General features: G+C 42.9%; 1 protein-coding gene across 1 annotated transcript in view; it reads left to right on the top strand.

Annotated features, from left to right (window-relative positions):
- Nucleotides 1-23099, top strand: part of LOC148183400 (ras GTPase-activating protein 1-like) — a 127389-nt gene that overhangs the window by 81567 nt on the left and 22723 nt on the right. Inside the window, exons 20-21 of the mRNA XM_088061468.1 lie at nt 12342-12428; nt 21418-21485. Coding sequence (XP_087917594.1) covers nt 12342-12428; nt 21418-21485 — 155 coding nt within the window. The remainder of the gene's footprint in view (nt 1-12341; nt 12429-21417; nt 21486-23099) is intronic.

Below are 23099 nucleotides of genomic sequence, written 5' to 3'. Positions count from 1 at the left end.
TGGCCCTTGCCCTGGGAAAGGCTTTCACCCAGTGTGTTAGTTTATCAACTATTACCAATAAAAATTTATATCTACCGATTTTCGGTAATTCAGTGAAATCCACTTGTATCCTTTCAAATGGTCTGTATGAGAGAGGACGACCTCCCCAAGCAGTTTATTTAGACCTGGATCCATTCACCTTTTGGTAAACCACACACCCCTGTACCTCTTGTTTAGCAAGTTCAAAGATCCCCTTGCACTCGAAAAACTTCAGGAACTGTTCGGCCAGTGCCCGAGTTCCCCAATGGGTCTGTTTGTGTAACCTTTGCAATATCTTCCTTGCCGTTCCCCATGGAATTAATTTCCTCTCATCAGGTAACCACCATTTTCCCCGTTCTAGGACTCCCCCTATCTTCCTGAATTCCCCAATCTCCCTCTCAGAAGGGAGCACGGGGATTTCAGGTGATTCCTCCAGGGTTACTCCGGGAATGCTTACGGTGAGCAGAGCTGCTCGTTTTGCCTCTTTATCGGCTAGGTTGTTACCTCGGGTTTGAAACTGCAACCCCGTCTGGTGTCCTTTTACATGGACAACTGATATTTCTTCCGGTTCTCGGACAGCCTCTAGAATCTGTCGGATTATTTCCCCATGAATTAGGTCTTTTCCCTTAGTATTTATCAATCCTCTTTCTTCCCAAATCTTCCCAAAAGTGTGTACCACCCCGAAGGCATACCGTGAGTCTGTGTAGATGGTCCCCCTCTTTCCTTTCAGCCTCCGGAGGGCTCTCAGGAGAGCATAGAGCTCGCAAGCTTGTGCGGACCAGCTTGCTTTCAAGGGACTTGACTCTACAACTTCTCCTGATGCACCATTTATTATTGCATATCCCGACTTTCTCTTTCTCTCAATAACTTTCGAAGATCCATCTATAAACCACTTCTCTCCCCCTTCTAACTCCTGATCCTCTAAGTCTGGTCTTATTCTAGTCTGCAGCTCCACAGTCTTAGTACAATCGTGTAACAATTTTTCTGGAGGTTCACCGAACAGGAACTGAGCAGGATTTTGTGCAGAAGTGGTTTTTAATTCTAAACCAGGTGAGCTGATTAAAATGGCTTCATATTTCAGGAGCCTGGAATCAGTCAGCCACTTCTCTGCTTTTTGCTGCAAGATGTTTCTCACATCGTGGGGAGTGTAAACTACCAAGGGAGCTCTAAAAGTTACTTTCTTAGCTTCTCTCACTAACAGAGCCACTGCTACAATTGCCTGTAAACACATAGGCCAACCCCAACTAACAGGATCTAAGATCTTTGAGAGAAACCCTATAGGCTTCTTTTTTTCTGCCCATTCCTGGGTCAGGACTCCCTGTGCTGTTTGTCCATTCACATCTACAAACAACTGAAATTCTTTATTTGTATTTGGTAGAGTTAGTACGGGGGCAGTCATAAGAATATTTTTCAATTTCTGGAAATTAGACTCATCCTGTTCAGTCCACTTCAGCCTGTCAGTGTTCAATCTTTCATACAAAAACTTCACTTTCTCACTGAAACCCTCAATCCACTGCTTGCAATATCCCAAGAGCCCTAAAACTTGTCTAATTTGTCTTTTTGTTCTTGGTGCAGGCAACGCAAGGATGCCTGCCACTCTCTCAGGGTCCAATTTCTTTTTCCCTTGAGATATCTAATGTCCTAGGTATTTTATTTCAGGCTCTGAATTGCAGCTTGGATTTTGAGACTTTCAACCCTTTCTTTCCTAGAAAGTTCAACAAGGCAATCGTGCTTTTCCTCACGCTTTCCTCAGTCGGTCCAGCTATTAACAAGTCATCTACATACTGCAAAAGCTTTGTCCCGCCCTCAGGAATATATTGGGTTAGCAACTGTTCTAAAGCTTGCCCGAAAAGGTTCGGAGACTCCACGAACCCCTGGGGGAGGACTGTCTACCTTAGCTGCTGCTTCTGGTTTGTATCTGGGTCCTCCCACTGAAATGCAAAATAATTTCTACTCCTTTCATCCAGAGGGCAAGTCCAAAAAGCATCTTTCAAATCAATCACACTGTACCACACATCTTCTGGTGAGAGTCTATTTAGCAAGGTATAGGGGTTGGCCACCACCGGGAACCTAGTCCAGGTCCTAGCGTTTACAGCTCTTAGGTCCTGGACCAATTGGAAGCTGCCATCCGTCTTCCTTACAGCCAGGATGGGGGTGTTATGTTGAGACATGCAAGGTTCTAAAGTACCCCCTTTTAGGAGGTCATCAATTACTTGTTTCAACCCCCTTTTCCCCTCCATCAGGATGGGATCTTGTTTAACCCTTATAGGGTCCTCAGGGTTCTCGATTTCTATTTTGATAGGTTTGATATCTAGCTTTCCTACCTCTCCTTTTGAATGCCATACTTCAGGGTTAATCTCCTCCTCATCCTTAGGAGTCAGCTTAAATATTTTCACTACCAATTCAGAATTTTTAACTATGATATTAATTCCTAAAGCGACAACCATGTCCCTCCCCAACAAATTATAATCAGCTTCTTCTACTAATAACAGATTCCCTAAGCAAATTTTATTTTCAGATTCTATTTCTACATCTTTTATTACGGGCACTTTGAAGGGGTCCCCCTTTGCACCGATTACAAAAACTTTTTCTCTGCTAGCCACACATCCGTATGGCAATTTCTGCAGGGTACTTCTCTCCGCCTCAGTATCCACAAGAAAACTTACCTCCTGTCTTTGGGGGCCCACCTTTAATTTTATCAAGGGCTCTTTGGATGTTCTGGTCCCCAAATTGAAGAGCCCCCGACACCCCTAATCCTCTTGAAAAATCTTCTCGTCCTTTATTCTTTGTCTACAGTCTCGCCGAACGTGTCCTACCTGTTTACAGTAGTAGCATTCAGGGAGTTCTCTCCGTGGGGTCGGGGCTGCCCTGTGTAATGAATGCACTCAAGAGAGTGATACGATTCAGTCAAAGAGAATTTTATTAATTGTAGCAAGCAAGCAATAAGCAAAAATCAGCGCTGGGCGACAGGGGAGTCTCTGCTCCATCGGCTGCCGCGCTTCCGATTTCCGTGTTCTCCCTTTTAAGTGGTCCGACTTCCGGGTTTACGTGTCCTTTCTCGGGTGTCTCTGCGCATGTGCCTCCAGTCGCTGGGGGTCTTTTTCTGCCTTCTGGTGGTCGCAGGATGAAGATCAGGAGTCTTCTGACCTTTCCTCCCTGTTTTCCTTTTAAGGCTTATCTGGGTGGCTTAGCTCTCTGAAATTCAAGAGAACTTGCAAGGCTGTTTTAATGATTATGCGAGCGTCAGCAGCAGCCTTCAACCTCATCCCTATTACACAAAGCATAGTTTTGCAAAGCATCGTATCTATATGTTTTGTCGAACAAAAGGGTCTCTATTTACCACACCCTGTGAGGACCTCGGGGTTTTCTGGGCAGTGTTTTAAGCTTACCTTGTGCCTGCTCCTGTTTCTGGACTTCCTTTACTGCAGCTACTAAAACCTTAGCTTGCAATTTCTGCTTCTCATCCTCCCTCTTCATGTATACTTTTTGAGCTTCCCTTAGGAGCTCCTGGAGGCTTTTATCTTGCCACCCCTCGATCTTTTCTAATTTTCTCCTAATGTCCTCCCAAGATTTAGCAACAAATTCTGTTTTTAACAGAACCTCCCCCACAGGAGAGTTCAGGTCAGTCCCAGAGTAGATCTGCAAACTTCGCCGTAATCTCTCGATCCATTCTGTGGGTGATTCCTCTTTTCCTTGACACTCTCTAAAAACTTTGCTAATATTCTGGCCCCTAGGAACTGCTTCTCTTATACCTTGAATAATTATGCTCCTCAAATCTACCATGTTCCGTCTGCCTTCCTCCGTCTGTGCATTCCAACTCGGGCTTATACTAGGCCATTTCTGGTTGCCTGGCGTCCCCTGTGGATTGCGTCTGTCCCAGTCCCTGATACCAGCTTGTTTAATCATTTCTCTTTCTTCCTGATTAAACAATGATCTTAGGATTGCCATAAGATCGTCAAAGGTATAAATACTACTCCCTAGAAATTCATCTAACCTCTCAGCCACACCAAAAGGATCATCCAACAACCGCCCCATCTCTTTCTTAAATGCTCTTACGTCTCCGGTGTTAAGGGGTACATTCACAAATCCGATCTCTCCTGGGGCCGTCGGTACTTCCCTGAGAGGGAACAACCGGTGCCCCTCTTCACTCTCTCCCCACTCATCACTCACTATTCTTGCTCTCAAACGGGTTCTACTTGCGGGAGGGGAGCTGGTGATTGTGAGTTGTCTCCCCTTTATCAATTGTGGGAACTCCGCCGCCACCCGGTTGACGGGAGGGATCCCCTCCGTTATATGGGGGGGTCTCGGTTGTGGCGGCAGGACCGGCAAGGACGGATGGAGTGATCCCCAGCCTTGCGCAGGAGAAACCTCCGAAGAGGCTACTGTGGCTATGGTGTTCGCAGGCGGGCATAAGGGGAGGGCTGCCGGCATAGCTGCCGGCGCCAAGTCTCCCGCTCGAGATGTATGCATCTCAGTGGGTTGGTCTCAGGAGCCCGAAGGTGCTGAAGGCACCACTTGATCTATCGATGAAGGCTCAGCCGGTCCATGATATGGGGGTGGTAAGTGATCGAGAGGTTCCCAGGATTCAGCTCTCGACTCACGTTTTTCTTTTTGTTTTATCGGGAATAGCCCTACTCTGGCGTTTAACCAGAGTTTAGCATATTCCTTCTCCTTGGGATCCGAGGGGACTTTGTTCTCCACATAGGAGAGTAATTTATTACACGTCCATTTTTCGAATGTGCCTAACACTGGCCAAGTGAGGTGACTTCTCAATTCTTGTCCTCCCCAAACCTCCACACAGTAATGTATCAATTTTGCCTTGGATTTTCCCTTTCTCTGGGGACAATCTTCCCAGTGTTTTAACATCCAACCCAAGGGGCTCTCCAGCGGGATGTCTAGTGATCCTTCCCCCTGATCGGAGGGGCTTTCCCCTGTGGTCTTTTTCTGAAGCTTACTCTTTTTCTGCCCCATATTTCGTATGTATAGAATTTCTTACCAGTCTTCGACTCCTCTGTGAGTCTGTTTCTGTTTCTGCGTTGTGACTTTTTCGCGCTTACCCGAGGAATCAAACTTTGCTAATACTCACCCTTCAGCGAGCTGAGCTGAGATCTCCTGTAATCGGCACTTTGATCCTCTTCCGGACCTTTACCTTGATCCGTTAACTAATAGGGTTTACCAGTTCCCGAGCTCGACAGGACGTATCCTTCCCCTTTCAGCCCCTTGTGATCAGTCCCCAGAGACGCCCTTTCGTCTCAGGTTTTTACAAGCGTGTTGTGAAAAAGCTTTCACATCGAATCGCTTCCTTCGCGGCCGGCCAATTCCCTCGCGGGAGGATGGAAACGTGGCCTTGAAGTCCACACTCGCTTCGTGATCAGATCACGTCTCACACACTCGCCCGATCACCCACTCAACCAGCAGTACTTACAGCTATTTTCCTGCGTGGATGTCTTCGTGCACAGCAGATGTTTTACGAGTGAAACTAGCCGCGGCTTTCCGAAGGCTCCGTGCCTTCCCGAGCTCTCTTCCCCGGATCCGTTTCCCTTTTATTGTGGTTTATCTCAGCCTAAATTTAGTTCAGATGTCGGAACGAGCTACGGGGGTTCTCATCTCACCAGGCCGCCAAAATCAGCGGGGGTACCCTTCCTGGGCAGTGAGATTCCCCCGCAGTTTCTCCGATCCGAGTCACGGCACCAAATCTCTTATAAACACAATAGCAAAATAAGGTTAATATAAAAAGCAATTTATTATAAAACAATTTCAATCATAAACAACGAGAGAAAAAAAACACAATAAATAAATCAGCGCAGCGCCGGGTGGACAGGGGTCTGCACCCAGAGGTACAGATTTTCCCAAATCCACGAAGGAGGGGTTGCAGTCCGGGGTTTTTATAAGGATTTTCGTATCCTGAGGCAAAACCCGGAGTGGGCACAGTCCAACAAAGAGTCTAGATGTGCGGTTGAATAGATTTCCCGGATCTGTGGAGCTGAGTCAATAGTCAACTGGGCAGAGTCTTTTCACATGCGAATGGTTCTGGGTGCCTTCTGATTGCATCTTCTGGTTGGACTCCCGAGGTGGAGTGTCCAGGTCGGGTGCGAAGCAGATGGATATCTCACCCGGGCTACTCTCATTGTTTAGCTTGATTGCCTGTGTCCTGCTCTTTATCTCGGGCTGATAAGAGTCGCTGTGGATCGTTACTGCCTGACTCGGGAAGGAATCTTTAGATCATACTACATTTTATATCTTTACATTATTATAAATATAACATATATTTCTTTATTCTCCTTCACGAATTTTTATCCAATGCCACATTTATCACAAGATGGAGATTATTTTCTTCATAGCAGTCTGTCTTGGTTCTAGAAGACAGGTGTCTGCTAGGGAGAGCAGGAGCTTCCCTTGGGATGAAAGAATGTAGACCTCCCTCCCTCCGAATTATTATAATTTTGAAATCAAGGGGCCTTTAGGCAGAGATCTGGGGATAGGAATAACAGTTCTTTACTAGTATGACCAGGCAAACAAACAACAATAACTAAAGCATTAACAAGAAAGCAGAAACAGGGACCCCGTGACAGCTTTCTCGGCTGAGACGGGATGGAGGAGAGGCTTTGCTTCACAAACCCCCTTGGGCAGTCAGTCCCAGTGCTCCTGCAGGGCTCTGAGGAACAGTCGACTGGAACAGCAGGGACGAGCAGAGATCCCGGGCTGGTGGCTGAGGTGTATCAGCAGCTCCGTGGCGGTGGCTGGCACTGCCACATGTCCCGGCAGGACAGGGGGTGCGAGGCCACCACCAAAGAGGGAAGATGGAGAAGAAGCAGCAGCTCCGTCTGGGTGATGGCGAAATTCCCTTCTCCCCACCGCAGCAGCTCCGCGACCCAGCAAAACGAATGTTTTTTCCCGAAGCCGAAGAATGCCAGCGAAAAACTGTCCCCACCCTCCTTTCCTGCCCCCTTCACCCCCTGGGCCCGGCCACTTTTTTCCTTTATCAATCACCCACTAAATACCCACAGTGAGGTTGTCTCCGCAGCTAATGGGTAAAAATTCCACGGGCAGGCCAGAACGACAAAACAAAAAAAAAAAGGGACACCTAACCCTCAACACAGTCTGAATGGTGTTCTCTTTTAGATTTGTGACTAAAACAATGTTGGTAACACGCCCATGTTTTGGGTGAATAGTGCTTGCACAGTGTTGAGGGTTGTATTTTTTCTCCCCATTCTGCCCTACCCCCCAGTAAGCAGGCTGCTAGGGAGGGCAGGAGCCTCCCTTGGAATGAAATGTAGACCCCCCCTCCCTCCGAATTATTATAATTTTGAAATCAAGGGCTCTCAGGCAGAGATCTGGGGATAGGAAGAACAGTTCTTTACTAGTATGTATAACAAGGCAAACAAACAACAATAACTACAGCATTAACAACAAAACAGAAACAGGGACCCCGTGTAAGCCTTCTCTGCTGAGACAGGAAAGGATGGAAGAGAGGCTTTGCTTCACAAACCTCCTCGGGCGGGCAGTCCTGGTGCTCCTGCAGGGCTCTGAGGAACACTTAGCTGGAACAGCAGGAATGAGCAGAGATCCCAGGCTGGTGGCTGAGGTGTATCAGCAGCTCCGTGGTGGTGGCTGGCACTGCCACACGTCCCAGCAGGACAAGGGGTGCGAGGCCCACCAACGAAGAGGGGAGAAGAAGAAGCAGCAGCTCCGTCTGGGTGATGGTGAAATTCCCTTCTCCCCACCACAACAGCTCTCAGCAAAGTGTACTCTGAAGCTGAAGAAGCCCACCAAACTGTCCCCGCCCTCCCCTTTTCCTGTCCCACTTCCCCCCTGGGCCCAGCCAAACTCTGTGTTTCTCAAGTACCCACCAAGTACTGGCAGTCAGGTTTTCCCTGCAACTAATGTGTAAAAATTCTACAGGTGAGCCAGAACTAAAAGAAGGACACCTAACCCCCAACACCCTGCTTTACTGCAAATGGCTGAATGTCTGACTGCCAGTGGGAAGTAGTGAATTTATTTCTTTTGCTTTCCTTGCATGCACAGCTTTTACTTTAGCTATTAAACTGTCTTTATATCAGCTCATGAGTTTCTCTTGCTTTTGCCCTTCTGTACATTTGAAGATGGAACAGAGTTGGGTGGAACTGTTGATCTGCTTGAGGATAGAAAGGCTCTGCAGAAGGATCTGGACGGTCTGGTTAGATGGGCTGAGGCAAATTGTATGAGGTTCAATAAGGCAAAGTGCCAGGTCCTGCACTTGGGTCATAACAACCCCAGGCAGTGCTACAGTCTTGGACTGGCTGGAAAGCTGTCCAGTGGAAAAGGACCTGGGAATGCTGGTTGACAGCCAGCTGAACATGAGCCAGCATGTGCCCAGGTGGCCAAGAATGTCAATGGCATCCTGGCTTGTAGCAGAAATAGTGTGGCCAGCAGGAACAGGGAAGTGATTGTTCCTCTGTACTTGGCACTGGTGAGGCCACACCTTGAATACTGGGGTCAGGTTTTGGCCCATCACTACAAGAAAGACATTGAAGTGCTGGAGCATGTCCAGAGAAAGGCAACAGAGCTGAAGAACAGGTTAGAGAATAAGTCCTATGAGGAATGGCTGATGGAGCTCAGGTTGTTTAGCCTAGAGAAAAGGAGGCTCAGGGGAGACCTTATCACTCTAACTACCTGAAAGGAGGTTGTGGCAAGGTGGGTGTTGGTCTCCTCAAGTATCAAGTGATGAGAGGAAATGGTCTCAGGTTGTGACAGTGGAGGTTTAGATTGGATATTAGGAAAAATTTCTTCACCAAAAGGGTTGTGAAACATTGGAACAGGCTGCCCGGGGAAGTGGTGGAGTCACCATCCCTAGAGGTATTTAAAGGCATGTAGATGTGTCACTTAAGGATATGGTTTAATAGTACTTAGCAGTGTTAGGTTACTGGTTGGACTTGATCTTAGAACTCTTTTCTAACCTAAATGATTCTATGATTTTATTATTTTCTTCCTTATTCTGCTGAAGGAAAGTGAGCATGTGACTGGGTAAGTGCTTAGCTGCTGGCCATGGTCAACTCACCACAGAACAGCACAGAAAGTTCTTTTGTGTCAGTGATAGCAAAGTTAGTGTAATGGGTTGACACTGGCCAAACACCAGCGCGCCCACGAAAATAATTTACTCAATTTCCTCTGCTACAGTTAAGCAGAGGAGGGGGAAAGAAAACTCACGGGGTGAGATAAGGATTAGGAGAAAACACTTTAAGGGCAAAACAGGCTCAAAACTTTAAAAGGTATAAAGAAAAATTTATTAACAGAATTAGAAGAGGATAATGAGAACCAAAAATAAACCTTTAGAACACCTTACCCCCCAGCCCAGCCCTTCTTTTTTTTCCCACTGACAGTGCAGGGAGACAAAATATGGGAATTTTAGTTTGCCACTTCTTAAGATTTTTTTTTTCCAGTTTTCTTAAGGAGACGAGTCTTTTTTCTATGCCATGGGGTCTTTTCTATGGGAAACAGTTTTCTGTGAACTTTTTCAAGGTGTTATAAATGCAATGGCAATATAGGGTTAATACAAAAAGCGATTTATTATAAAACAATTTTAATCACAAACAACGAGAGAAAAAACCACAATAAAATAAATCAGCACAGCGCTGGGTGGACAGGGATCTATACCCAGAGGTACAGATTTACCCAAATCCACGAAGGAGGGTAGACTGTCCGGGGTTTTTATAGGGATTTTGTGTCCTGAGGCCAAAACTCCGAGCAGTTACTGTTCAACAAAGAGTTTAGATGGCTGGTTGAATGAATTTCCTGGAACCGTGGAACTGAATCAATAGACGACTGGGCAGAGTCCGTTCGCATGTGAAAGGTTCTGAGTGCTTCCTGATTGTATCCTCGGTTGGACTCTCAGGGTGAAGTGTCCAGGTCCGGTGCGGAGTCGATGGGTATCTCGGCTGGGCTCCTCTTATTGTTTGGCCTGATTGCATCTTCAGTCGGGGCTTGCAGGGTGGGGTGTCCTGGTGCGGTGTGGAGTCGATGGGCATCTCGGCCTGGCTCCTTTCATTGTTTAGCCTAATTGTTCGTGTCCTGCTCTTTCTTTCAGGCTGATGAATGTCGCCTAGGGTCGTTACCACCTGAATGGGTAGTTACTGCTGGGTTTGGGGGAAATCCTTAGGCCACACTATATTTTATATAATTTTTACATTGTTACAAATACAGTTATATACTTATTTATTCTTTCACGAATTTTTATCCAAGGTTACATTTATCACAAAGGTGGTTTTAATTTTCACAGCTAGCAGTCCACCCAGAACCTGCTTGCAATGTGAAGTCCCTTCCACGGCTTGCAGTCTTCCCACAACTGCTTTTCGTGGGCCATTTAGTTATGGGGTGCAGTTTTTAAGGATGAGCTGTTCTAGAGTATAAAAGCAAGGATCCTCTTTCTCTGTCTCTGAAATCAAAGGTTCTCTCTCTTTCTGTTCAAACCTCCCACCAGATCACAGCTTTTCAACATCCACACGCTCCAGCATGAGTGCCTTTTTCTCATGTGCTGCGGGTAAACGCTACATCCCCCCGTGCACTTCATGAATTACAGGGAAACAGTTTGTTGTATTATAGTCCTCATCATGGCTTGTACATCATGGCTTGCAGAAGAATCTCAGCTCCAATGCTCGGAGCACTTCCCCCTCTTTTGCACTGACCTTAGTGTCACTATATTGTTCTCCTCACGTGTTCTCACTTTTTCCTTTTCACTGACTCATGAGAGAATTAGTGTTCGTAGGTTCGTTTGTTTTCAAGTTCTATCAGTTGAAACTGTTATAAATTGGCGTGACAAAATAAAAGGGACAATTTTAAATAATTTATAAAAACCAATTTTTATTAATCCAGCAAGCAGTAAAGCAAGCAAAAACCCAGCTGGGAGCGAGCCGGAAGACACTTCCTCTTAAGTGTCCCGCACACGGCACGTGCCTTGGCTGAGGAGGTTCCCCTTTTTTTACAGTCTCTGCATCTGTGTCTTCCTGGATCGCATCAGTGCCTGCGCCTCCTGTTGCTAGGGGGTCTTCTTCTGCCTCCTGGTGGTCGTGGGTAGGCAATTCTCCTTAATGAGATGTTCTACTTCCCCTTTGTACAGCCGGCTAGCATCTTGCAGCTTCAGCTCTGCAGTTTGAGCTTCTTGCCTTCACAGCCGGATACGTGGTCATTGTGGTTAGGCGTTTCTGCAATGTTAGCTTTTTAAAACAACCTTAGCAATCATATTTTATTTTAGTAATAATATTAAATTTGATTAACAAACAATAATAATTTATTACAGAAACTATTTTTATAGAGTTCTGCAGCACTGAAAGGTTGATCTTGTCCAGGCTCTACAATCGGTGATTTGCTAGCCGTGCTTCTCTCTATTCATCACATGGTCTCCGCTAGCACTGCACAAGCCACGCCAGCTGCCAGCTCCACTCCGCACCTTTTCTTCATGCGGGACACCAAAAAAAGAAAAGGTGCTGCCGCCACTTTTGTCTTTCTGTCCGCAGCATGGCTGGCTAAAAGCGGTGAAGTAAATAAAGTCCATTGTGAGCCATACCAAAAGAGACACGGCTGCGCGGCACTGCCCTGGCCCCATCGTTGCTCGCGGCGCTGGGATGGCCCCCGGCAGCATGGCCTGAGGGCAGCGCCAGGATGAGGTCCAGTGGCCCCTGCTGGGAAGGGGCACCAGCCAGCCCCCCACCTCTCTTTAGAGAGCAGGGAACTTCTTGCATTTCTTTCATTCTTAAATATGTTATCATAGAGGCATTACCAGCTTTCTAATTGGCTTAGTAGTGTGCCACTTCTCAGAGCTAGCCAGCGATTGGTTTTGCCAGGCATGGAGGAAGCTGCTAGCAGCTCTTCACAGAGAATCACTTCCGTGGCTGACTTTTCCCGTCTTCAGCACGAATCAATTAATACAAAACCAGCACAGTTAGTATTAAAAGCTTCATCCTGTTAAGTATATGGTGCATCTCAACATTTTCTAAAATACACCAGAGGGCTCTTAGTTTTTTTATAGGCGAGGACTATTGCGTAAATATTTTTAAACACCTGACCTCTAGTTATGGATTCACAAATTATTATTCATTCAGTTAAAAAGTGGAAAAAGTATTATAAACCATATAATGTATACATGATTTATCTGAATTTTACTTTCACAAATATAGTGCATTATTCAAGGACTTTCTTTGCCATTTGTAAATGGACTGTTATAGCAGATTTTAAATTAATTTACAGCTTATGTCTGAATTGGAGGAGATTGGACTAGATTCTTTCTGACCAGCTATTTTTGCTCATTAAGATTTTTAAATGAAATTATTCCTTAGTTATTATTTTTACAGGACATTGAGATATATTTATGGATGCTTGCAGAAGTCTGTGCAAAACAAGTGGCCAGCTAATACAACAATGAGAACAAGAGTTGTTAGGTAAGTTACTTGTCATTTTATGCTGAAAATAATATTTTATTGTCTTATTACTGTCATGCTTCAGTGTGCTTATAAATTTTTTCTTTCAGTGACAAAGGTTTTTAATATTTATATAGATTACAAGAATATTTGAAATTACTGTGGCTTGATATCTCAATTAAGGAACTGCTAGATTCTTAGTCATATTGTTGGAGACTTACAGTCTAGTATAGAGGTCAGTATAGCTATACTTAATAGTTTTAACTTTGAATTTACTTGTATTTTGTTAATTTATTTAATCGAAGATCTTGGGAAAGAGAAAAAGTTCTATCAAAGTGATAGTTAACCTTTTATATCCTCTAATGATTATGTTCCTGTCATGCCATCTGGGAGGACTGTGCCTTATCCAGGGATTCTTATGTAGGGTGTGTTAATTACTGGAAAAATCTTACACATGCTAAGATAAGTGTCCTTTAAAGTGCAGACATAACATGTTAAGGAAACTAATACCTCCTCAGAAAGGTGATTGGACTGTCATTAGATTTCACTGAGGTTCTTTCTGCATTGGAAGATATAGTTTTCTGCATCAATGAAGGCTCCCTGTGCTGATTACTTGGAATCACCATTCATTTTGGAAAATACATACTTTTATGCTGTCCCAGTTTTATTTATCTGCTCCAGCCCAATCATGTTGAAATATTCCAAAGTCTCTTTAAAAATGTTGCAGGCTACTGAACCTGACTCTTTTGAACTGGCATTGAGTACAAAAACTTCAGTCTGCATTCATAAATCAATTGAATAAATACTTCTTTCTTTAACACTATCTGTTGCTAGTGCAGGTCAAAAAAACCTTTGACAAAAATGAGGTTTTGACACTTGTTCTAAATGTTACTGGGGATTTAAAGGTTTCAAAGCCACATCTTTCCTACTTTTTTTTTTTTTTTTTTTTTTTTTTTTTGCAAGCCTAGCTTTCTAATAGACCAATATCTGGCACTGATTTGATTTACTGAGGTTAATCTCCCATTGAACAGTGTCTTCCAGATGATTTGTTATTGGCTATTGTTTATCACTTTGGCTGGAGACAGAAATGAAGATATGGGAGCCCTTCCTTCCCCAGAGTTTCAGTTAATGTTAGTGTACTTAGTACAGTACCTTCCATGCTTATTTTCCTGTCATTTAGTGTTCATAACAATAGTGACTCAAGATTTTAATGAAGAAAAATCTTCAATAAAATGCCTGCCAACAGTATTCTGCAGGGGTTTTGCCTTCAAATTGAGGCTGCTCTTATCAGAGGCGTTTGGGCTAGTCTATTGCAAGTGTGTAGAACTTAGAAGTGAATACCATGTCTCTTCCTGTTTCTTCCCATCTCCAGAGAGCACCATGTGGCTTTCCTTAAGTGATACAGCTTACATTGAGAATTTTTCTGAGATCTCTGCTGGATACTATAAATATTGGGTCCCTTTCTCTCCTCATAAGTGGATACTTGTGACTTGTCTCTAGAGTACAGTTTTGTGGGTTTTTTTTTTTGCAGCCTCCAGTGAAGACTATTATCTTTTATTGGACTGGTATTGGTCCAGGAATAATTACATATTCAAAGACAGGTGGATAGTTTTCAAGTGCCTGGGTAGCTTGTCTTCTGTAAAATTCAGAAAGTGCTGCCATTTCTGTTTCTTTGTAAAAGACCATACATAGGTATTGACTCATTCCTAATTTAGTCAACTTGACTAGTGTAAGAAGCATCAAATTTTCTGTGTCTCTAAGGTCCATCTTGGGTTCATACCCCAGTTGTCCTCAGGCCATCTGTTGTGGTTTGGCGCTGACCCAATGCCAGGTACCCACGAGAGTCACTCACTCACCTTCACCTGCCACAGCTGGGCATAGGAAAAAGATTTAACGAAGGGTGCATGAATTGAGATAAGGACCGGGAGAAAAAACTTCAAGGGCAGAACAGGCTCAACTTCAAGGTACAAAGTGAATTTATTCCTAACAAAATCAGAGAAGCATGAGAGGTAAAATAAGCCCTTAAAACACCTTTTTCCCCCCAGCCCCTCCCTCCTTCCCACCGACAGCACAGGGAGACCAGGGCATTGGGGTTTTGGTCAGTTCATCAACTGAGATTTTCTTCCACTATTCTGGGAGAGGAGTCCTTCTCCTGTGTGACCGTGGGGTCCCTCCCACGGGAGACAGTTCTCCATGAACTTCTCCATCGTGGGTCCACTCTCACGAGCAGCAGTCCTACTGCACCTGCTGCAACATGAATTCCCCCCCACGGGCACACAGTCCTTCCAAAACTGCTGTGACGTGGGTCTCTCTTTCTATGGGATGCAGTACTCCAAGGACAGGCTGCTCCAGTCTGGAAACAAGGGCTCTCTCGCTCCATTGGGACTCCCACTGGACCACAGCCTCCTCCAGGCATCCTCCCCTCCAGTGTGGGCTATTGAGAAACCGCCAGCTATTCACCAGTCTTCACAGAAGTAATTGTGAATGCCGTTTATTTCTATCTTTAGCACACCTTTTATAGGGTTCTACAGGGTCCGCAGGCAGAGCAAGCTACTATTGGCTAACACACGCAGGTTTACATTTTTTCTCCTACACACAAGGATATTGTTTTGCTTTACTCTCTCTTCTACATGAAGGTTTCAAGGACTTTAGCCTTTAATATCACGACTTATTTCAAAGGCTGGTTTGTGCATACAGGCCTTTACTAATATATAAAATATAGCAACAATTCCCCCTTTCTCTTTTTGCACAAACCAGGCTTTGGATAAGATAACATACAACTTAGACTGTCATTGCAATTAACACTATAAGTAAAGTCCATCCCCCTTCCAGCACAAGAGACCTCAACCATGCAGTGATGCCCCAGCTGGCAAACCAACTTCCAATGGGGTCACTATCTTCTTTCAGAGCATGTAACCCATCCTGTAGCTGTTGTAGTTGCTTATGGATGGAAGCTGAATGATCAGTAAGATCCAAGCAGCACATGCCTTCAAACTCCTCACAACCATGTCCTTGTGCTAAGAGCAAAAAATCAATTGCAGCTCGATTTCATAAGACTGCATGACATACACTACTCACATCACGTGAAAGCTCACTTAACATTGTGGATGTTAAGTTCAATCCTTCCTTAGTCTAGCAAACGAGCCTTTTTAGAGTTGCTAGGCCTTAATTCATTCAGGCTTCGCTTTGACTGTTTGATGTTCTTCATTTTGCTAGCTATATTCAACAATTGATGTAAGCTTGGGTGGAACAAAGTAAATTTCCCAAGATAACAGGGTCCTCTGTGGATTAGCAGGAATCTAATTCCATGCTCTATCTCCACAGATTAGGAATATGGAACTAGGTAATCGCTTTGGTAATTGTCCTGTGAGATTGCACCACGAATAAAGGCTTTACTTTCAATGGTAGTAATGAGATCAGCTATAGGGCTGACTGCAGCTCAGTGCTACATTACTTTGTAGAATGACTTTTTGTCGGGGGTCCAAACATTATCTTCTGAGGGTTGTAACATTGAGAACTTTGGTAATTTTTGCTTGCCAACAGGCTTCAAGTTGTCTTAATGTGAAGCCAACAGTGCAATTGCACTCTTGCAACATTGCTAATCGATTCAGTCGAGTCTCATTACTAATTAAACTTTTAAATGCTGGAGGATCCCATTTAGGGACTCCCATGAGACAGGTGCAAAAAGGATCTCCAGGGGTGGCTAGGCTCAAACACATTGACCTTTGGCCAGTTCAATGTGCTAGAGTGACCCATATGTTCTGTCGCTTTTGGATGTTAGTTAGCAGACAGTTGGTCAGGACTATACACAACACAATTACCATAAGCAGTTTACCATGTAAATGACACCATATTTGCAAACTCACAGCTAAAACTTCAATCGTTAAATGAACTTTCAAAGATGCTTACACTAGCTCTTGAAGGGGGAATACTTATACTTTATACTAACATAACAATTACTACACAGGCTAAAATCTTTATCTTAAACTATTATCTAACTACCTTTAACACACGTGCTCTGGTATATATGTAGTCTAAGCGTGAAAGCAATTTGCTGAAAGGGTAAACACACAACTATAATTTGCTTTATATACAGTTAAATGGAGTCTCTACACTTTTCTTAGATCTTCTACAGAATTTCTCCAGCACGATTCAGTCCTGGAACGTTCACTGCTCCCGTGATGTCAGCTGGCAGCTGATCGGTGACTGAGGGCTTTGATGTTCAAGTTGTTCTTCAGATCCTTCTAAATCTTAAAACAAAGGATACCTGAAAAATTGGTAGAGACACAACATCATAATAACAACATAAAATTTCTGTTGGCAACTGTCTGTGTAGCGTTCAGACACAACTGTGTCCTGACAGGTCCACTTCTGATCCATGTCTGAAATACCAAGGCTGTGTGATGACATCTCTGTTCACTGGATCTTGTGTGTTCAGAGGCAGACAGTCTGGTCAGATGGACAGGTGACCTTTTTGAACCTGCCAACAAAGCACAGACACTTCTCTCCTTGAAGTTAATGAATTACACTAATCAAATGCTTTTAGGGCATCCATTTCCCCCGTTTTCTTAAAAAAAAATAAAATGAGATGTACTTCTGTTATAAACATCAACATCAACACAAAACCATATACACAATTAATAAGAACTTATATCGGTTAAAAATCAATTAAGTCATAAACATTATTAATAACATATATAATATAAAACTACTATTAATTACTAAAACACTGCACCAGCATCCCATAGTTAGCAAACAAACAGAAACAAAAAAAAATCAGTGAAGGACTGGATAGTCACCTCGGGAAATGATTCTCCAAGCCCACTTCAAAATTGATCCAGCTGTCATATCAATAGGGTCAAATTGTTGAGTCAAAAACTGACTCAAATACTGATTTGGTACAGAAAACATCTGGATCTGTTGGCAAACATTCTGTCCAGGTAAAGTCAAGGCTTGGCCAGGGCCTGGCTTTAAACTGGAAAGATGTCTATTAACTCATTTCTAGAACAAGGTACTCAATAGTAGCAGCTATGAGATGCTTACAGCACAGCAAACTGTTAAAATGCATTTGTACAAATCAAATGATCAGAAGCCTCAGGTACTAGACCAATTAAACCATGCAGCAGTTGGTTTAATCTGAAGCCTCTCCCATGGCAGCTGACCCTCAGCAATGATACATTTTCTTGAAATTCTGGAAACACTGAAAAATAAGAAAGCTATAACAAACAAAAACTGCAGAGATTGCCACAAACAATAGAATTCCTGATGAAGTCAAGGGTGTCACAGACTGCATTACCCTCTATCCACAAGCAGGTGTTCATCAGTGTTCTATCACAGCTGTTTCAGTTGTGGCTGTCTTCATCTCTCTAGGAAAATAACTATACTTTGCAGTTTAGACAAGTGTCTCCAATAAAACATAAAACAATTTAAATTAAACAATATTTAAACCTAACAATAATTATTTATAACAAAAGGAAATAACAAAACTTAACCTTAAAAGAATAACTAAGTTATAAAACTTAACTTAAAAACATTCAAGCCTAAACATTATAAAACTTGACTATCCTTAATTCTATTAACACTTAATCTATATTAAATAAAAACATAACTTAATCTTATTCTGTTACTACAAAAAAAGCAGCTAAAAGTTTGATATATACCTTTCAAACACAATATAACAGTAACATGGATTCACTATAAAGATTATAAAAATGTAACAAATACATCACAATTCTATGTCATCTAGCTTTGAGAATAACCCACAATAACTGCAAATGTTACTAAAAATACTTATTCATAACAGGAATTTACCTAGTATATGCTTAAATTGGTTAGGATTTTAAAGTGCAATTTTCTAGAGAAAAACTACGACAACACAGGATTTGGAAGGTTGCCATTTAGCTTTTGTAGCACTTTTCAAGAACATCAAGTCCAATTCTTAAACTAAAACCCAAAATCCAAATTGGTGTATATGCAGTTATATGTGTTTTATATAACAAAAGAACTCACATTAAAATTACCTTATTAAAATTGTGGAAAAAAAAAGCAAATGGATAATATATGCTCTAACTTAACTTTGTCTTGGACAGTAAAGTTCTCTTAACTAATTATTTTTTAAACCACAAATCTCTTTTGTAGATAACATTAATTGGAAGGTTTTCCTAGAAGCTGTAAATCACACCATATTTTAACCTTAGGTTCTAAAACCAATTATTGCAAGGCAACTTCTGTTAAACACTTTTTCACTTTTTTTTTTTTTTTTAACGTTCAAAGACTCACAATAACTTCTCAGTAAAATCCTAAAAACTGCAATTGCATAAACTCATAATTACTTAAAACACAAAATTAACTCTAAAAGGGTATATAAAAACATTTTGAAAACCCAATAAATCATGACTTTGCAACAAACTGGGTATAATCCCGGTGCTTTTTCTTAGCGAGGGAGCGGGGGGATGGACTGCCCACCCTGCTGCTGCTGCTGCAGCTGCTCTTATCTTTCTTCACATTCTCTACATACTCTCGCAGAGAGGAAAAACGGAGAGAGAGGAAAAAAAAACCTCACAAATTTAACTCTAACAAATGCAGTTTTTTCTCTCAATTTCTCTCTCGCTGTTCCCAGATAGAGGAAAAGGGGCACGATTTTACAAAAGCAGGCGATGTTACTCGAAAAGTCTCTCACGGCCAGGTGCTAACAGCGGCGATCATTGCAGCTTATCAGCGTGGCCTTGGAACTTTTCTTGTGCTGCTTCTACCCCCAGGGTGCCTTTGTTCTCTGCTCACACCTCAGTGCTCCCCCATGTCCCCCTGGTTCGGGTGGAAACCAGTCTAAATTTGGCTTCTTTTCTTCCAGGGTAGTAAAGTTGGAACTTATATAAGATTGTAATGCTAAAAGTGACTCCAAAAATGAAGCAAATATTTCTGGATGTATCACATCCTGCCATAACTGAACAGATTCTGTTCGTTGTTTCAGCGTTCGCTGTGGAATTTCTTTCTCATTATTTTCTTCTCTTTGACTCTCCCTCCCTCTCTCCATGGGCAGCATAGATAGGAGAGCTTGCCCAGCAGTGGGAGATAAAGGCATCTGCCGCTGTGATGCAGGTAGAATTACGGGGCTCACAGCCTCAGCATATCTCACTTTTATGATTTTAAGGTATTAATTACAATCTGCCAAGTTTGACCGAGAGACACAGTGTCCTTGCTCTTTTCCGTAATTGCCGTTTCCCATATCAGAGCCGATATATCAGTCCGTTCTTGCATCGCAAAAAGCAGTGTGGGCACTGCAAATGCCCATGACAATTAGCCCATATAATGAGCATATCCAGGTCCTTTTCCCTGGCTGCTCCGCCTCGTTTAACGAGGATGCAGAGAAGCAGTTTTTCCGACGCCGCAAATTCCACATCCATGCTAACGGCCCGCGGCAGGGGGGAAGGTTGCGAGCCTTCTACTACGACCCTGCCTTCGGACTCCCCCAGCGACTCGCCCCCGTTGATTCGCGAGCCGCCTATCCGGTACCGATCCAAGGCAGCATCTATCTGCACTCAGATCCGCTCCACCAACCTCGGTCCAAGGCTCCGTCCCACCGTGCGTGGATCCACTGAAGCCCCTCTGCCCGCAGGGTGTCCCGTTCAGAGTGCCAAATATTGAGAGACCGCCAGCTATTCACCAGTCTTCACAGAAGTAATTGTGAACGCCGTTTATTTCTATCTTTAGCACACCTTTTATAGGGTTCTACAGGGTTTGCGGGCAGAGCAAGCTACTATTGGCTAACACACACAGTTTACATTTTTTCTCCTACACACAAGGATATTGTTTTGCTTTACTCTCTTCTGCATGAAGGTTTCAAGGACTTTAGCCTTTAATATCACGACTTATTTCAAAGGCTGGTTTGTGCATACAGGCCTTTACTAATATATAAAATATAGCAACAGTGGGCTCCTTCCCCATGGGCTACAGGTGGATCTCTGCATCCCCCATGGATACCCATGGGCTGCAGGGGGACAGCCTGCTTCACCATGGTCCTTGCCACAGCCTGCAGAGGAATTTTGGCTTCAGCGCCTGGAGCACCTCCTTCCCCTACTTCTCCACTGACCTTGGTGTCCCCATGTTGTTTTCCCTCACATGTTCTCACCTCCTTGTCTTCTCTGACTAGAAGAAAAACTGTGTGTACTTTGTTTTGATTTTCTTCTTAAATATGTTATCACAGAGGCATTACCAACCTCTCTAATTATCCCAGTCTTGTCCAGCAGCATGTCCATCTTCAGAGACATCAGGGATTGGTTCTGCCAGACATGGTAGAAGCTTCCAGCCGCTTCTCACAGAAGCCACCTCTGTGGCCCCCCAACTACCAAGAACCAGACCAGGCAAAACCAACGCAACAATTTAGGTTTCTGTTTAATAAGTTCCTAGTTCTGCAGTCAAATGGAGTACTTTCCCCTAGCTTTCTAGATTGTCTGGGTGGCAGCAATTACTTCTGTGAATAAAGTAGCTGATCCAGTATTATTTTTCTAGGATACTGACATACTGTTATTAAGAGATTGATTGGTTCAAGTTGAAATAAGGCCATGTTGCTGCCAAAAGAGAGGTTCCATTGTTACTGTGCACTCTTGCTCTCCTTATGTTGGCTTGAGGAAATGAGTGGCTGTAGGATGAATTACTTGTGGTAGTAGACAGTGCAACACTTGTAGGAGGCAGGAAATGAAGTGCTCCTCCTTTTCAAAGCCAATGTGGTCTTAGACTGCAGACGTCAGTATGGCTTTACAGTTAAGTTTTTCCCCAGGTAGTTTCAGAATTTCACCTTAATTGGGAAATCAATATGTCTGGTTTTATTTTTTTTTATCATAGTTGAAATCATAACAAGACATTTTTAATTAACAAACATGGAGCACAGGCTCGTTGTCATCTCACAAAGATTTCCACACTGACTTAAATGCCTAAAGACTACATAATTTTACATTAATTTTATGATAGCTTTATTATTGAACAAAATAATTTTATTTTTTTTCCATTTCAGTGGCTTTGTTTTTCTTCGACTGATTTGTCCTGCTATCCTGAACCCAAGGATGTTTAATATCATCTCAGGTGACTATGCTTCAGACTGAATTCATACTTTATGTAATAATAGGCATGAACTTACTTTAGTGCCTAATTTAGCAAAATATTAAGTCATTTGAACACTGTGAAATCATGTTAATCATATCAATGAATTGACTTTCTCCCTAAGGCAGCCAGCATACAGTTCTCACTCTTAAAATTTAGACAATGTTTATTCCCAATGTCTTGTTTTAAAGTTAAAAAAAAAAAAAGATAAAGTGAATGTTAAAGTGTTTAATAAAGAAAACTGTTGTGGGTTAACCCTGTTTGGGAGATAAAGCATCACAGTCGCTCACTTTCCTCTTCACCCTCAGTAGGATGGGGGAAGAAGAAAGAAAGAATAAAATCAAGAAAATTTGGGGGTCAAGATAAAACAAACAAGAAATATATGAATGTTTAATAAGTAAAGGATAAATGTAATAGAATGAAACAAGTGATGCAAAGGCAGTCATACTACCTTACATGTGTAGACCAGTTCCCAGCCAATTCCTAAACAAAAGATGGCTGACACCCCTCTTTTCCCTTTTATTGTTGAGCATGGCTTTATATGTTATGGAATATCTCTTTGGTTAGTTTGGGTCATATGCCCTGTTCTGTCTAATCCCAGCCTATTTCTTACCTTCAGTCTATTCATTGGGGGGACAGAGTGAAAAACAGAGGCAGCCTTGATGCTGTATAAATATCATTCAGCAAAAGCTATAATATTAGTCTGCTATCAGTACTGTTTTGGTCAAAAATCTAAAACTGCTCCATATGAGCTGCCCTGAAGAAAATTAACTCTTTCCTATCCAGGCCCAATACAAAAACATTATCCTGGGTTTTGATGCTCTCTTTGTAGAGTGCATCTCTATCAGTAAATAAAGCAGTGACAGGGACTATTCCTCTTTGCTAGAACAGGATTGCAAAATTGCAATCAGTTCTGGCTGATAACAGATAACATTCTCCTAAACGGTTCTTAGATGTGCTTTGGATATTGACATGCATCAGGGATGGTAACTGAAAGATGGCATGGGGCTTTGTTGTGAATGATGAGGGCATAGATTATTTCACTGCAGTTGGCTTAAGTACCTAGAATTGTTTCTGAGCATTTTAACTTATGGATGTAGTTGAGGTCTTAGAGATGCAACAACTAGTATGTGTGTTACTGTTCTACCAGGCATAAGGCTGTGTTGATGGAATTCCAGGTTTTAAGTTTTGCTGTATTCCTTTGTGGTGGGTAGACCTTGGTTGGATGCTAGGCATCCACCAAAGCCTCTCTATCACTCGCTCTCATTTGCTGGACAGGGGAGAGAAAATATAACAAAAGGCTCATGAGTTGAGATAAGGATAGGGAGATCACTCAGCAGTTACTGTCATGGGCAAAACAGACTCGTCTTAGGGAAATTGAATTAATATATTGCTAATCAAATCAGAGTAGGGTAATGAGAAATAAAACCAAATCTTAAAATACCTTCCCTCTACTCCTTCCTTCTTCCCAGGCTCAACTTTACTCCTGTGCTGGTTTTGGCTGGAGTAGAGTTTGTTTTCTTCCCAGTGGTTGGTATGGGGCTGTGTTTTAGATTTGTGTTGAACACAGTGCTGATAATATAGAGATATTTTTGC

This window comes from Pseudopodoces humilis, chromosome 12, assembly GCF_049639895.1.
Source record: "Pseudopodoces humilis isolate 2021_Gansu_Grassland_sample_001 chromosome 12, ASM4963989v1, whole genome shotgun sequence".
Lineage (NCBI taxonomy): Eukaryota > Metazoa > Chordata > Aves > Passeriformes > Paridae > Pseudopodoces > Pseudopodoces humilis.
Note: the sequence above shows the minus strand (reverse complement) of the source record. Positions and strands in the feature narration are given on the sequence as shown.